This window comes from Cariama cristata, unplaced genomic scaffold, assembly GCF_000690535.1.
Source record: "Cariama cristata isolate BGI_N322 unplaced genomic scaffold, ASM69053v1 scaffold29187, whole genome shotgun sequence".
In the NCBI taxonomy this organism is placed as follows: domain Eukaryota; kingdom Metazoa; phylum Chordata; class Aves; order Cariamiformes; family Cariamidae; genus Cariama; species Cariama cristata.
Genome location: NW_009628812.1, coordinates 16073 through 29974, shown reverse-complemented (window position 1 = coordinate 29974; position 13902 = coordinate 16073). Strand labels below are relative to the sequence as shown.

The window sequence follows — 13902 nt, the reverse complement described above, 5'->3', positions numbered from 1 at the left end:
CAGCTTTCCAGCCCCTCTTCCCCCAGCCTATATCGTTGTGTGGGGTTGTTGTGACTCAAGTGCAGGACCCGGCACTGAGCCTTGTTGAACCTCACACAATTGGCCTCAGCCCATGGATGCAGCTTGTCCAGATCCCTCTGTAGAGCCTTCCTAACCTAAAGCAGATCAGCACTCCCGCCCAACTTGGTGTTGTCTGCAAACTGACTGAGGGTGCACTCAATCCCCTCATCCAGATCATTGATAGAGACATTAAACAGAACTGGCCCCAAAAACTGAGCCCTGGGGAACACCACTTGTGACCGGTCACCAACTGGATTTAATTCCATTCACCACCACTCTTTGGGCCCAGCCATCCAGTCAGTTTTTTACCCAGCGAAGAGTACAGAATACCAGCTCTACATCCAACACAGAGGGAAACTGCACAAACAGTATAGCTTCTGGCAGTTCACCAAGCAAGATGAGCTATCCTGGCAAAATGGTATTTTTATTGGTATAACTGAATTTCTGCTAACAAACTTTGTCAATACTGCTTCTTCATGTCACAGTCCAGGCTGAGGTAAGCTCTCTTGACAACCTCAAAAGGACATACAAAGGCAAGAATATGTTTCCTCAGCCATTCTGGTTAAGCTAGATCCAACAAAAATAGAGATTATTTAATTCAGGGAAACCACTGTACTAAAAAAAAAACATGGAATTGCCTAGGTTATTTGGAAATAGAGAAATAGTTTAGTAAATGACACTCTCCTTACCTAATGTTTTGACAGGGTCAGAATAGTCAGAATCTGTAAACTGTCCTTTAACATTAGTCGCTCTGAACTTAAATCTGTGAAATAAAACCAAGAAAACTAATGAAATAAAAGTTTATGTGCATTTTCTTAAATATTGTTTCACTTAGAATCTGAAAACTATTTTTCAGTTTTAGTATAATATAAGATGGAATCATTATTCATCTGCTTAAGTGACATTATGACAGACATCAAGGGCTCAGTGTTAAGAACTCAGTAAGCATCTTTTGTTACCTGAAACATTTAAAAAAAATTGTCTCCCATATTTATGGTCAGCCAAAAAATTTAAAATTTAAAATTAGAGACACATTAAGATCATTTCAATTGAACTACACTTTTTGTATGTTTGTATAAATGTGTATATCACTTAAATCTTTCACTTGGACAAAGAAACAAATGTACTTACAGGTACTGCTTTCTTGGTTTAAGTGGGCCATTGCATATTTTGTCTTGACTGCCCGGTATCATACATGAAGTATCAGCACCTATGACATATATCTCTTCTTTGCCACTCAGATCTTCTTTTCCTTCTAAACATGGTGGGTTTGGAAAGCCTTCATTTGTAAAATATGGCCTCGGTCTGTTGAAGTAGGCATCATACCACTTAGTAACATTCCCATCATGCTGAGCTATTGCCAAGAAAAGGAAATAATCAGACAAAATTTACATTCTAACCAGACTGTAATTAAAGAAGTTAAATAGAAAATTATTTTTTAAGACCTTAGCATGCTGTCGGTGCCATTTACACAATTAAGCCTATAACCATCTTTGCACATGAATCCACATTTCCTTATTATCCACACTATCTATATTTTGTTAACTCAGAGTAAGCCAACTGAATCACAACTAGAAAATTTCAGGAGCAGTCTCGCACATGAACTCTGCCTGTAGAGGATATCACTTGTGCAAGCCACTTGACTTTGAAACTGAGCATGGCAAGCAAAGAGAGTAAAAAGTGTTTACTCTAAAGACAGTAAAGGCTCTTTCATAAATGAAATTACTAGATTTCCATAAGTGGACAGTACTCAGCAACTCAGGAGGAAAAATCTTCAAAATGTTGCTTAACATGGTATTTGCATGTCTCTCAGTTCAAGAGAGTCTTCCCAGCAATAGCTATGAAGTAAATGTCTGTAGGATTACTGCTAAAGTGCAAAATTCAGAAAAATGTGAGAGACTTAACATGAATTCACTTAATGTGAATGCTTTACATCTATACTTTGAAAGCAAGCAAAACAAGGGAATTAAATAGCTGGATTTTGTCCTCCTTAGGTAAAGTAGGCCTGACCATATGATGTCCTGTCGTGAAACTCCCACTCACACTGGTAGGCAATTACTCAAAAGAATATCATGGCACCGTTCATATGAGTAAATGTTCATCAGTCCGTACAAGGGAATACACATTCTGACCCACAGTCTACAGAAGGATTTATATAAATCCCTCTGCCCCCGTTATGAAATGGAAATATCAACTGCACATGACTGCATTCTTTTACAGGCAACACTAATAGTAACAGAAGAATAACTTTGCAAAAAAAAGTTTCAGATTTATTTACCTTTCACAAATGCCAAATGATTTTATTTTTCAAGGAAACAGAAAATAAATATAATGATAACAATAGGGGCAGAGTAACATTGGTGAATTCAAACAGTATGTTTGACTCTTTGTTTGCAAGTGTTCCCAAAATCCAGTATCCAGCCCTCAGGTATTGTGAAAGATACTTTGCTCTTAGTACTGCTGCCACAGCTAAAGTGACTTTGTTAGCTGTTTTCTAACATGAAATTACTGAGACCCAAGAAAAGAAATAAAAGAGAAAGATACTTTGCTCTTAGTACTGCTGCCACAGCTAAAGTGACTTTGTTAGCTGTTTTCTAACATGAAATAGTAATACTGAGACCCAAGAAAAGAAAAGAGAAAAGACAAACAGCCTGAAAATCAAGAAATAAAAACCCTGAAAATAATTTTCAAGACAACTTATAAAATTCTACCTCCAGCTTCCACAACAAGAACTTGTATCTTCTTGATAGGGCCATGATCATCACTGTAATAACATATTGGCATCCTGATCGTAATTGTTGTAGCTGTGACAAGTAACGCCCCATTGGTATCATAAACTGGTGCTGGTTTCTTTTTAGGTCGTGGTGGTTCTGTTTTTAAGCAAAGATATACCACAGAGTTTTGTTTTAAAATGTTTTCACTACAAGTACTTTGTTCAGGCACATAGCGGTGTTATGCAAGACAAATCTTCAGCATATTTTCAGGGACAACTTAATGTTCTACTTAATGCCTTAAGCCTCTAAAAACTGTATTCTGATAAATGCCTCTGCATAACAGTTTTTAATTAAAAGAAAACAATAAAAAGACTGGGTCTTAGTTTTTTGATGAATTTCAATCAATGACTGTATTTATTTCCACAACTGTGCTACTGTATACTTAGCTATACCTCTGTGATACTCTTCTAAGCTGTTTCCTGATGGTAACTGAAATAATGAAGTCAATATGATTACTTCACTGAGTCTGCACGTGGTTTACAGTATCATTTAGATATAAATAGCAAGTGACCAGTGACACACAGCAAAACTGAGCAGGGCAATTCAAGGCTATCAGTTACATGTTCCTGTTCCTACATGATGCAGCCTCTAAATAATAGACAAAGGCACACATCTGTGTATTCACAGGTAGAAGAGCAATTTCTTCAGCATTTATAGAGATTTCAGCTAAAGGGTGCTTTATGAGACATACCTTTGATATCCATGGTTATTTTCAATTGAATTTTTGGCCCTGCACCAGCACCATTAATTGCATACACCTTAAAAAAACAAACACTTGTTTTAGTAAGTATTTGCAATAGCTTCAAATTGGCAAAATCTTTATATATTTGAAGCAAAAATGAATGCTGAAACATTCCTTTTGTCATTCACACCTTGCTAGAACTTACTTCACGTTTCTTTACAATCCTAAGTACAGTAACAACTCATCGCTTGTAATGTAGCTCTTACAAAAAGGAGAAAAACAAGCCCACTTAAACAGTTGTGTCGCCTCCTTTCATGTCCTAGTCTCTGATTATTTGAAAGAACTCCATGCACGTACTTCTAGCAAGCTCTCCTTGCAGAACTGGACCTTTCATCTGAGCCAAATTAGCAATGCAAGTAGTGGAATTAGGATTAAGAGAGATTTAGTCTTGTACCTGTGACGATGTGTCACAGGCTGCCTTGCTAGCACATGAGCCAGTGGTCCAGAGTACAAAGCTAACCACTAGTGATGTGTGCTGCTCCCACTCACTCCACCCTCTTCATTGCACCCCTCGTTCCTCAGACTTGTCTTTCTTCACACCCCAGCTAACATTCTCGGCATGAAAATCTCACATGCAGGCTAGGTTTGTGTTCCCAATTCAGACTAATCTCTCATTCATATCAAAGAAAAAATCCAAAGCAAAAGTATCAGTTCTTACGCTGACATTATAGGTATGTCCTCCTTTTAGTCCTTCTATCATGGCAGTGACTGACTGATCTGTTTTATCAATGACACTAAGGTTATGGATCCGGATGGCAGCAGGGTCATCTTCATTGTAAACCATAGCTTGATACACTTGAATATTTCCATTTGGTTCAGATGGCGGCACAAATGTTACTTGGAACTTTGTGACTTCATCTGGTATCTTCTGAAATGTTATGTTGTTAGGTGGGTCTTCAGGCACTGAAATAAATATTTCAATGATCCACTTTTAGTCAGTTTACTACTATTACTATTAGATTAAAACTTGAAAAATTACAAATTATATTTTTGCATATCAACATTATTTCATTGGTATTTTCTGTTTTTATTAAAAACATTTCAAATACTTATTGCATATGTAAATATTCATAAAGACAATAAAAAGTTCAATATTTAGTGAAATCCTATTCTTAACGACAGCATTTAATGCAACAAATATTAAAAATGACCCTCAGTAGTCTCTACTCAGAATCTACTCAGAAGGCCTGAAGGCATCATTATACCTTGAAATACATGCAGGGTAAACAAATCCTTGCATGGGTTGACAAGCAAGAAGCAAGTGTTAGTCTTGAGTATCCCTTTCTGAAAGCCCTCTGTCAACAGCAAGCTCCCTCCCAATATATAAACAAACCACCGTGCTCCTAAGAGTGTCTGCTTATCACAGCCAGCTCTTTAGGAAAAAAACTTTCCACAAGCCAATTCCCAGACACAAACACAACATGCATTTTTCCCGAAGACAGGTTTTTGTCAAACGCTTATTCCAGTAGCTTATTCTCAAGACCGCAAAGGTATAAATCTTTTTCCCAATGTTCCTATCTGAAAGAAAAGGCTGTAACATTCTTTCCGGGCAGCTAAATATTTATTGCTCTACCTGAGCAGACAAGTATGTAGCCTGACCTCTAAATAGTGAAATCAAGCAACTGGAGGTAAACACATTCCCTCAGCCAAGGATTTAGATGCAGTTGTCATACCTTCCAGGGTTTTTACACCAGCCAAAAAATGCTTACTCAGGCTTCTCTGGAGTAAGTCTGTGTAAACTGGTCCTAACTCAGCCATGGGCTAGACTGTACAAACCATAGGAGACAAGATGGAAAAAACAACTGTTCCTCTCTAAGGTTACTGCACCTCCTAACGTATCACATTTTTACATAAGGGAAAGGGCTACCAAAAAAGATAGCTCACAGGATAGACCCAGCTACCATCTCATTTAATTTTCATTCATTCTTCCGTATCAGCCTCCAGGGATATAAACAGGTCATGAAATCCTTAGAATTTAATGCATTAGAGTATAAGGCATTAGAGAGAGAGAGAGAGAGAGATACACACACACTCATATCATGTCATACCATTAGGGAGATTGGATTTTCATACATTAAATGAAAGATAAATGATAAATATAATCACTGTGTAGTATGTCTAAATCTGAAATCAACCTGAGTATATAGCTAAAAAAAGCTTACCCGCAGCTAACCTCACTAGAGATAAGGCAATTGTAGTTTATATACAGTTGATAATCAGTTTGAATGAAACAAAACTTCAGTATCTTTTCAGAAAATACTTTTTGTTGGGTTTTTTATTTGTTTTTTTTTTTAAATATCCTTAGTGAACAATTCAAAGTCAGAAAAGATAGTAGACAAAGCATAACCAGGAACTGCGTATGTAAAGCTAGGACTGTATCTTCCTCATGTACATAATTTTATATTTTCCTAAACAAATACTATCTACTTTTCTGTAACGTAGCCTCTCGGTATCATGAGGTCATGAGGTAAGAACCTTACACAGTTCCTCACTCTCATCTCTCAGGGTTTTTTTTCTCTGAGTAACTTAATAGCATCAGCAACTTTTTTCACCTTAGTACCTACCTCATTCTCCAGATTGTTTTGAATCTCTGGAACAGCACAAATCCCTGTGGGCCTTCACTAGCAACGTCCTTCCACTGAGATTACACAAATCGCGTCTTCAAGTCAGTACAGACACCATTTATAAATGGTAGGACTCACTTCACTTAATTTTTATATGTTTAAATTTTGCATCAAGAGTATAGAGTTTTCAGTAGTCTCTTAAGGGAAATGGGCACCACCACAGGGGGTGTCATCCCTTCCTAAGACAGGTATCTATTCTAATATAGGTAGGACCTCTCTTCATCGACTGTAATCTAGATGGCTGTATTCCACATATCCATATTTTACATGAAACAAGTTAAAATCTTTGCATTACTAAAGGTAAATCTTAGTATTTATTATCACCATCACCTTTTTGTTGACTGCCACCTTTTTAAATATTAAAGAAAAAATATTGTGAGAACAAATCTGCATTAAAAGTGCACCATGTGTTCAAAACACTCATTTATTTGTCAGATGAAAGAAAAACTGCAAAGTTTGATCCACATAAAGTAGAGAAAAATACAAACCTGCTTCAAAAGTGGAGACAATTACTGGAGAACTAGCCTTGCCTTCAAGGACTGCAGCATTAACATCCCCCGTAAAGGCAATGATTACTACAGAATACCTTGTAAATGCTTTTAAATTAGAAATTTCTAAGACTTTACCCTCATCATTTGTCTTCAGAAATTGAGCTTTATAATTGTCATTATCTACCTGTAAAATAATAATTTAAAAAAAAAACAACAACATGATTACAAGACTTGAAACAACCAAAAGCGGGACATTATTATTCGAACATCTCATTTAACTTTTATCTTTCCACTTTTCTAACCGTTTACTTAGAGGGGTTCACAAGAAGTCTCCAGCTACCAAGACAAGAAAGCTGCACAGGTGAGTATGCTGCCATCTCACCCATGTGTTGCCTCTTTAGCACTTCATGTAGTAGCGGATTAATGAAATGGGCCGTTTGCTTAGTGCTGTCTTCCATCAAGCAAACGTGAACCGATCGGTAGACACTGGGCCAGGGGAGCTGTAGAGACCTGAAATGGGAATCAAGCTAGGCAAAGATCCAGAAGATGAGCAGCTATATAGCAGAAAATTGTTTGGAATAAAACAAAACAAAAAGAAAATTGGGCAGCAATACATAATGTTGATATGACTGCAGAAAGTGCAGTTCTTCTGGGGATATATTAACAGAAGCACTACTTATAAGACAGTGGGGAGGGAGTAATTCTCTCACTAGAAAAGCTGGAAAGCAGAAATAATTGCGATCCAATCTAGAAAAGGGAGGATGGTGGAAGACACAGACATAACTTCAAAATATAAAAAAAGATGTTACTAAATTGAAGACAATCTATTGCTTCTAGTGTTCATGAAAACACAAATAGAAATTTTATTTGCACCAAAAAAGTTTAGAATTGAAAATTACAAAAACTGCAATGATTTACCTAAATATGTAACTAAAACTATAAGTTTAGTGAAAAACTAGAACAATCTATTGAGGGTTGCTGAGCAATTTTCAGCACTGGACATTTTTAAGGACAAGATAATGAATCATTTGTGAGGAAGACTTTAGGTACACTTGTTTCTGTGTTAGAGCAGGATATGGACTGGATTACATTTGGGATCCCTATCATCCCTACATCTCAAATAATCTGTAGTTCTGTAGAAAAATCTACAGACTTGGGCTTTATATCCAATTAATCACTTCCAATGTTAGTTTAAAAAAGGAAAAAAAGGAAAAAATGGGAGCTTTTCTAGTGTTTGATCAAGTATCATTTACAAAATTCTTTTTATGTCTATTCCCACTACTTCAGTTAATGATGTTTTCATTATTGTTTCTTCAGTGTGTAATTTGAAAAGAGGATTAGGTAGCTGTACAGTAGTTTTCCCACTGGATGAAATCTGTATTAAATGCAGCTGCTAAAACATTAGAATAGTTCAAGCATACCTTTTATTTGACAGATATGCATCTATCCCCACTGAGAATTAACCTGAACTAAACTTTCTGATGGACTAAACAGACATTCATTTCCTGGGATGGCCATCAAGAGCTGAAACAATTTTTCCTATCTTGACTATCAAAAATCTGGCATATAAGTATTTATAGAAGAGCTAAAATACAATCACAGCACTACAGCATTAAACGTATTTCTATTCTTCCAGAAGTCCATCTTCCTTACTCATTTTCAGTAATATTTTATTCAGAACTATTATAGTAGGCAGCAAGACAAACTAAAATACTACTTGGAGGAATAACAATGAGGCAGTACTTTTTAGTTTTGCTGATCTATAAAACTGCAAGGAACATCCTAGCAATTTAAACAGAACCCTAATACATTCACTAATGAATACTAATTACTACCTTTTAAGAATAAAGACATCGCAGAGTAGAAATCTGAAATCATTCTATTCTGTAAGCCTATTTTTAAAAATCCTTAAAGATACTCAGTTCAGAATTAAAATGAGTAAAGTCATACATACAGGAAGTTTGTGGAATTTGGAGTCTTCATAAAAATTTTCCCACTGGGACAATAAAATATATACTCAAATTTTCACTGAAAAAGATTGTGACAGCTTTATTGGCCTTTAAAAAGGAATAGATTTGTCTACTGATTACCTACAGAACTGACACCTGTAGTTACTGATTATTAGACAGACAATGTCTGATTACAAGGAAGCCCTAAACATAAACCCAGATATATGAAGTGTATTTTTAAAAAAATCCCACTTTGTAAAAACAAAACCAAAGCCCTGCAAACTGAATGTTTAAAACAGGTTTTTGACTTCCTTCTGAATGCTGGCAGGCTTACATAAAATATCCCATAGTTTATCTTACTTTAGGAATTTTACTATAACTTACATTGTTAAGTTATTGATAACATTTTCATAGTGTAGAATCAGATTACATCTTGTTTATAATTTAGGAATTATCAGACAGAGGAGAAATTGTTTAAATACAAATAGATCAAATATTACATACACAAGAAAATCAGTCTTTGAAAACTGAATTTGGAAGTTTTATCAAAAGCATGAAAACAATGTTTTCTGTTGATGTACTATAATGCTGTTTAGTCAAAAGTGACAGGAACTCTTCACGAGGAAAAAGCCTTTTCTAACTTTAGTAAAGGAGAAATAAAAATTATTATGTAGTTTCTAGCAGCCCACCCAACACGCCAGGGAACATTCCTTCCCTGTTAGTATTCCCCTGGCTATTGTACATCCTTCACCCTGTCATACTACTGCTGTGGTAAGTGTGTTCAGAACTGAACAGATTGCACTCTACATATTGCACAATGAAGTCAGAGGAAGAGAAAATAGCAGGACTACAGATTACTCTCTCTTGTAATTTTATTTAGGAGCTTAAAAATATTTGGTATTTTTTTACTGATCTCCTTAGAAATTTTGATTGCACAAAAATCTCAGCATTAATATTTTAGCATATCTGTAATTCTTATGACTGATTCAGAAACATTGAAAATATACACATAATAGTCTTACTCTCTTCTCAGAAAATTGAAAGAACTTTCTGTTTAAAACCTTTAAATAGTTTGAAGTAGTCTTTAATTTTCTTTTCATATTATCTAGCAGACTGATTGAGGATTTTTGAAGCTGCAAACAGCAAGCTTTCCTGGGTAAAGTCTGGTAAACTGTTTCCCATTTTCACTGATAGCCCTGTCTCTAAAATTTCTGGAAGAACAGGGAACCTGTATCCTACTTAAAACTTCTCATGTGCTTGAACTTAGAAAGTTTCATATCTTGCCACAGGGCAGGAAATGAGGTTTATTAATGGTTGTTTTAAAGAGTACTGTAAGGGTAGTAGAGGATGAAAAGAGAAAGGCCACTAGAGCTTTCCTCTTATGTCAGCCTTTTTTTTTTTTGCTTATAAAGATCAAGGAGAAAGAACTGTTATTGCTGTGCTACCAAAATACAGCTAATCTGATAGACAGAGTACCAAGTGGAAAGTGGGAAATCTAGTTTAACTTTAAAGTTTGCCCTCTGATGCAGTGTAACTTTGTACAAGTCATTTCCTTTTGCTAGGCTCTCCACTCTGGTTTGTAAAATCATGACAATGAACTTTTCCTTCCTTTGAAGAAGAACAAAAAAAAAGTCATTATTATTTTTACTGGTAAGTAGCATCTTTATTGTTAGAAGGAGTTACACCTCCACAAAGTTCAGCTACTGTTTTTCTGTATACATTTATAGCTACACTTTTTTTTCCTCCAAGACCTCTTATTAGCACACATTTTTAAATACCAAGTAATTAATTTATCTTCCATTAAGAAATTTATAAATGCACAATTAATTCTTATGTGGAGTTTATGTGGAAATAGACACAGTCATACTGTTTTCAATCCAGTTTATGTCTGTCCTGTAATTTCTGTAAGAACATCTGCTGTGGTATTTATATCACCAAACATCTGTATAACTACCAACAATAAAACAGAGTGGCCTTACTGAGGTAATGTCTATGAGGTAGCATGTTGGTCCAGTAATGATGACAGGTTCACTCCAGCTGATATTAATACTGTGAGGAGATGTAGCTAAAACAGTCACATTTTCTGGAGGACCATCTGGAGCTGTAGAAAAAAATATGTAAGTGAATCATGGCCAAAGAAGTTCACAACAAATAACCCAGTAATTTTAGTGGCCAGTAGAGCCAATAAAAAAAAAAAAAATTTCACACATTTACCATTATACACTGCTTAAATAATTATAAAGTTTTTTCTTTCTCGTATATAAAACAGAGTGTGATTTAGAAACACATCTTTCATTGCAACTACAACTTTTTTAGAGTATGAACTGCCTACAACTTTATCTTAAATTGAAATTATATATTTTTTTAATTACAAGTTATTTATATGTATTTTACATGACACAAGCAAAATATATACAACTGTCTAGACAAATAGACAAGCATAATATATTCATTTATGTCAAATGAATCATTCAAAGAACAACAAATTGTGAAAACACAAGGTCTTCTGCATGCTAAAAAAAATTTCCAGCAATGTTGGAAAGTACTAGCACAAATAATTTTATTAAGAAAAAAAAATATCTTCTAGATTTCATTTCAACTTATTCTTAACATGTGGAGAAACTTTGGAAAACACACACACACAAGTGATAGGAATTGTAGGTGGGCAAGAATGTTCACATTAAGAAATGGTCTTTTCCTAAAATTTCCTTTTGTGAAGTTGATATGTGAATTAACCTAGTTATTTCTTATTCATGAATAAGAAATTAATGAAATCATAATAACAACACAGCAGTTGTCTGTAAGTGATACTACTTTTTCATAACAATTGTGGTAAATTTCAGGAAAATAAAATTTGGGATAGAAGTGACAACAGGTTTGCAGATAATGCCAGAACTTGCCTCCATGGTGCCTTTTTTTCAGGGTCTACTACAAGAAAAGACAACTCTGATACTTATCAGTGAGCAGCCTGTTCTAGCAGCAATAACAGATTTGTACATATTTCCAGAACTTGGCTTATTTTTTAATCTACCACAAAAAAAAATTACAACTATGATTAACACATATCAATGAACAGTCTGTTATAAAAAATTATAAAAGTGATCATAACTATCCTTAATCAGAAGATACAGTCTCTTTTCTCAAACATGATTAATGCATGAATATGTATTTTTTTCACAATTAATCACTACGTAAGAGGGCTTAATGTAGAAAATTGGAGTGTATACAAGGCTATTTAGGTTTTTAGGTAGAAAACAGGTTAGGAAAATGTAAAATAGCATGGAAGTAGGTATGCAGCTATTGAAATTATGTGTGAAAGCTTAATGAAGAGAAATCACAAAATTTTGCACTGTGAAGGAGAAAATTTTGCACTATGGTTGCAGAATAAAATGGGAAGATTTGGGAGCTGATAAGCTCCTATAAAGACTTTAGGGTGTTGGATATAGGAGGTAGATTGCTGTGCTGGATTAGCAAGAATATACTAGACTTTGTAGGCAGGATCAAATTCAACCACTGGAAGCTGTCCCCAAAAATACTGAATAGCACGGAACAACTGAATGAAGAGTGTAAGTGAATGAGCTATGAAAGCACATGAGGGGTGGTGAAAGAGGAGACTGCTCAGAGAAAGCTGGCTGTCAAGTGGGGAGCTAGAACAGATAAAATACAAGGGCAAGCATGTTCCCTAAAAACTAGAATTAGCATGAGTTAAGCTTATTTTGCTGGTAATGCGTGTCAGACTTGTTCTCAAACAGTGTCTTTTAGTGTAAACAATGCTTTCAGTAACTATGGTAGTGGGATTACCTTTATCACCAGCTGAAATTTCTGAAAAACAGTATATAATTATATATATAGCTTCTCGAGCCTTAGTTTCCAAACCAACAAGTTCCCAAAGACAACTTTCCATCACTTTTTTATAGCATTAATGGAGATTTTAATCTCTCAATATTTTTTTTCAGCAGTCACTTTAGGTTTATGCATTAGACAATTTTAAAGCATAATCTAATCTACAAATTATCCAACCTGAAGTTATTTATATGGAGAATCTCCATATGCAGTTTGTATTTGATACATTTTAGATCTTTGCAAGAAAATTCTAATTGAGTATGCTGTATTTAAGATACTTATCTAAAATACATCCAAGCATTAATACCTGGTTTGTTGTCATCATGAAAAGTACAATATCAGACATTAACTGAATGATACTGAAATGTAGGAATATTTTCTGAAATAACCTGTACAATTAGAAAGAAAAGTAGCAAATGAAATGTGTCTAATGTGTCTCACATCTTACAAAAACCATCTTTTTAAACCTGTGTTTGCTTCAGTAGGTAACTGCCATGTTCTGATTTAGGTTTGTTTGTGAAATGAATCTAGTCAATACGAGGCCATGATATCACTATACCCTTTCTCTTATAAATCACAGCAATTTACTCAGTAGAAATGACCTAGTCTTATTCTCTCATTCCCCCATAATCCAATCACTTCCTCTCATAAGCACTTTTCTCCTGGTTTTCACAATAATGCATTTTCTGTAACTAATAACCATCATTTCCTGATTATCATGCTTCTATCCTTGCACAGGAATGTGGGTCTTATGGAGGTCAGGGTCATCTTTCCCATCCATCTGTGTCCTGATGCTAAGGCAGCAGTTAAGTGTGTTAGCTTGAAGACAAGTCTGGAGAGCCCATCATTTAGCATAACCCTCAAAAATAAGACTGAATACTCCAGTCTTCTAACAGAAACTCATGCTTGCCAGTTTGGCTAAGAATAGCTCTTTTTTTCTTTTTCCCAACAAAAGTTCAGTGTGAGGTTCAGTTATTTCATTTTACAATCACCTAGGTTACTTTTACCTATATTTAAACATTTTTATCTTATATTAGGCCATATTTACTTTGTAATGTTTAGTTCTGTGAGAATGAAAGGAACAAAGAAAAACAAGTTCTCTCAGGCAAAACCTGCCAGAAGAAAGGGCATACAAGAAGAGATGAAATCTCATTGCTTTTCACCACACAGAAATATTTCTTCAAGTATACCAAGCAACCAAGTATCATTCAGGGATTGGGAAAGGTGCTGAAAAGAGAAGCATAACCCTCTGCCCCATGCATCTATGTCCTAGCCTTCACGGGACATTTGAACATCTGGGATTTTCCTTTGTATCTCAGTATATCCTGGCATTAGGAGACTTGGCAGTTTACCAAAAAGCATTGCATTGTGTAACTGTACAAGATCCCAAATGAAGTCAGTGATCTCACTGCCATTCAT

At 35.2% G+C, this 13902-nt stretch overlaps 1 protein-coding gene across 1 annotated transcript; it reads right to left on the bottom strand.

Annotated features, from left to right (window-relative positions):
* Positions 1-749: 749 nt before the first annotated feature.
* PTPRQ (protein tyrosine phosphatase, receptor type, Q) lies at positions 750-13594 on the bottom strand (the record flags this gene model as incomplete). The annotated part of the gene is made up of 7 exons (XM_009704952.1): positions 13532-13594; positions 10620-10741; positions 4235-4479; positions 3526-3592; positions 2772-2930; positions 1192-1414; positions 750-823 (listed from the first exon to the last, which is right to left on the bottom strand). Coding segments are annotated over exons 2-7 (793 nt in total), but the record flags the coding sequence as incomplete, so codon positions are not given.
* Positions 13595-13902: the final 308 nt, after the last annotated feature.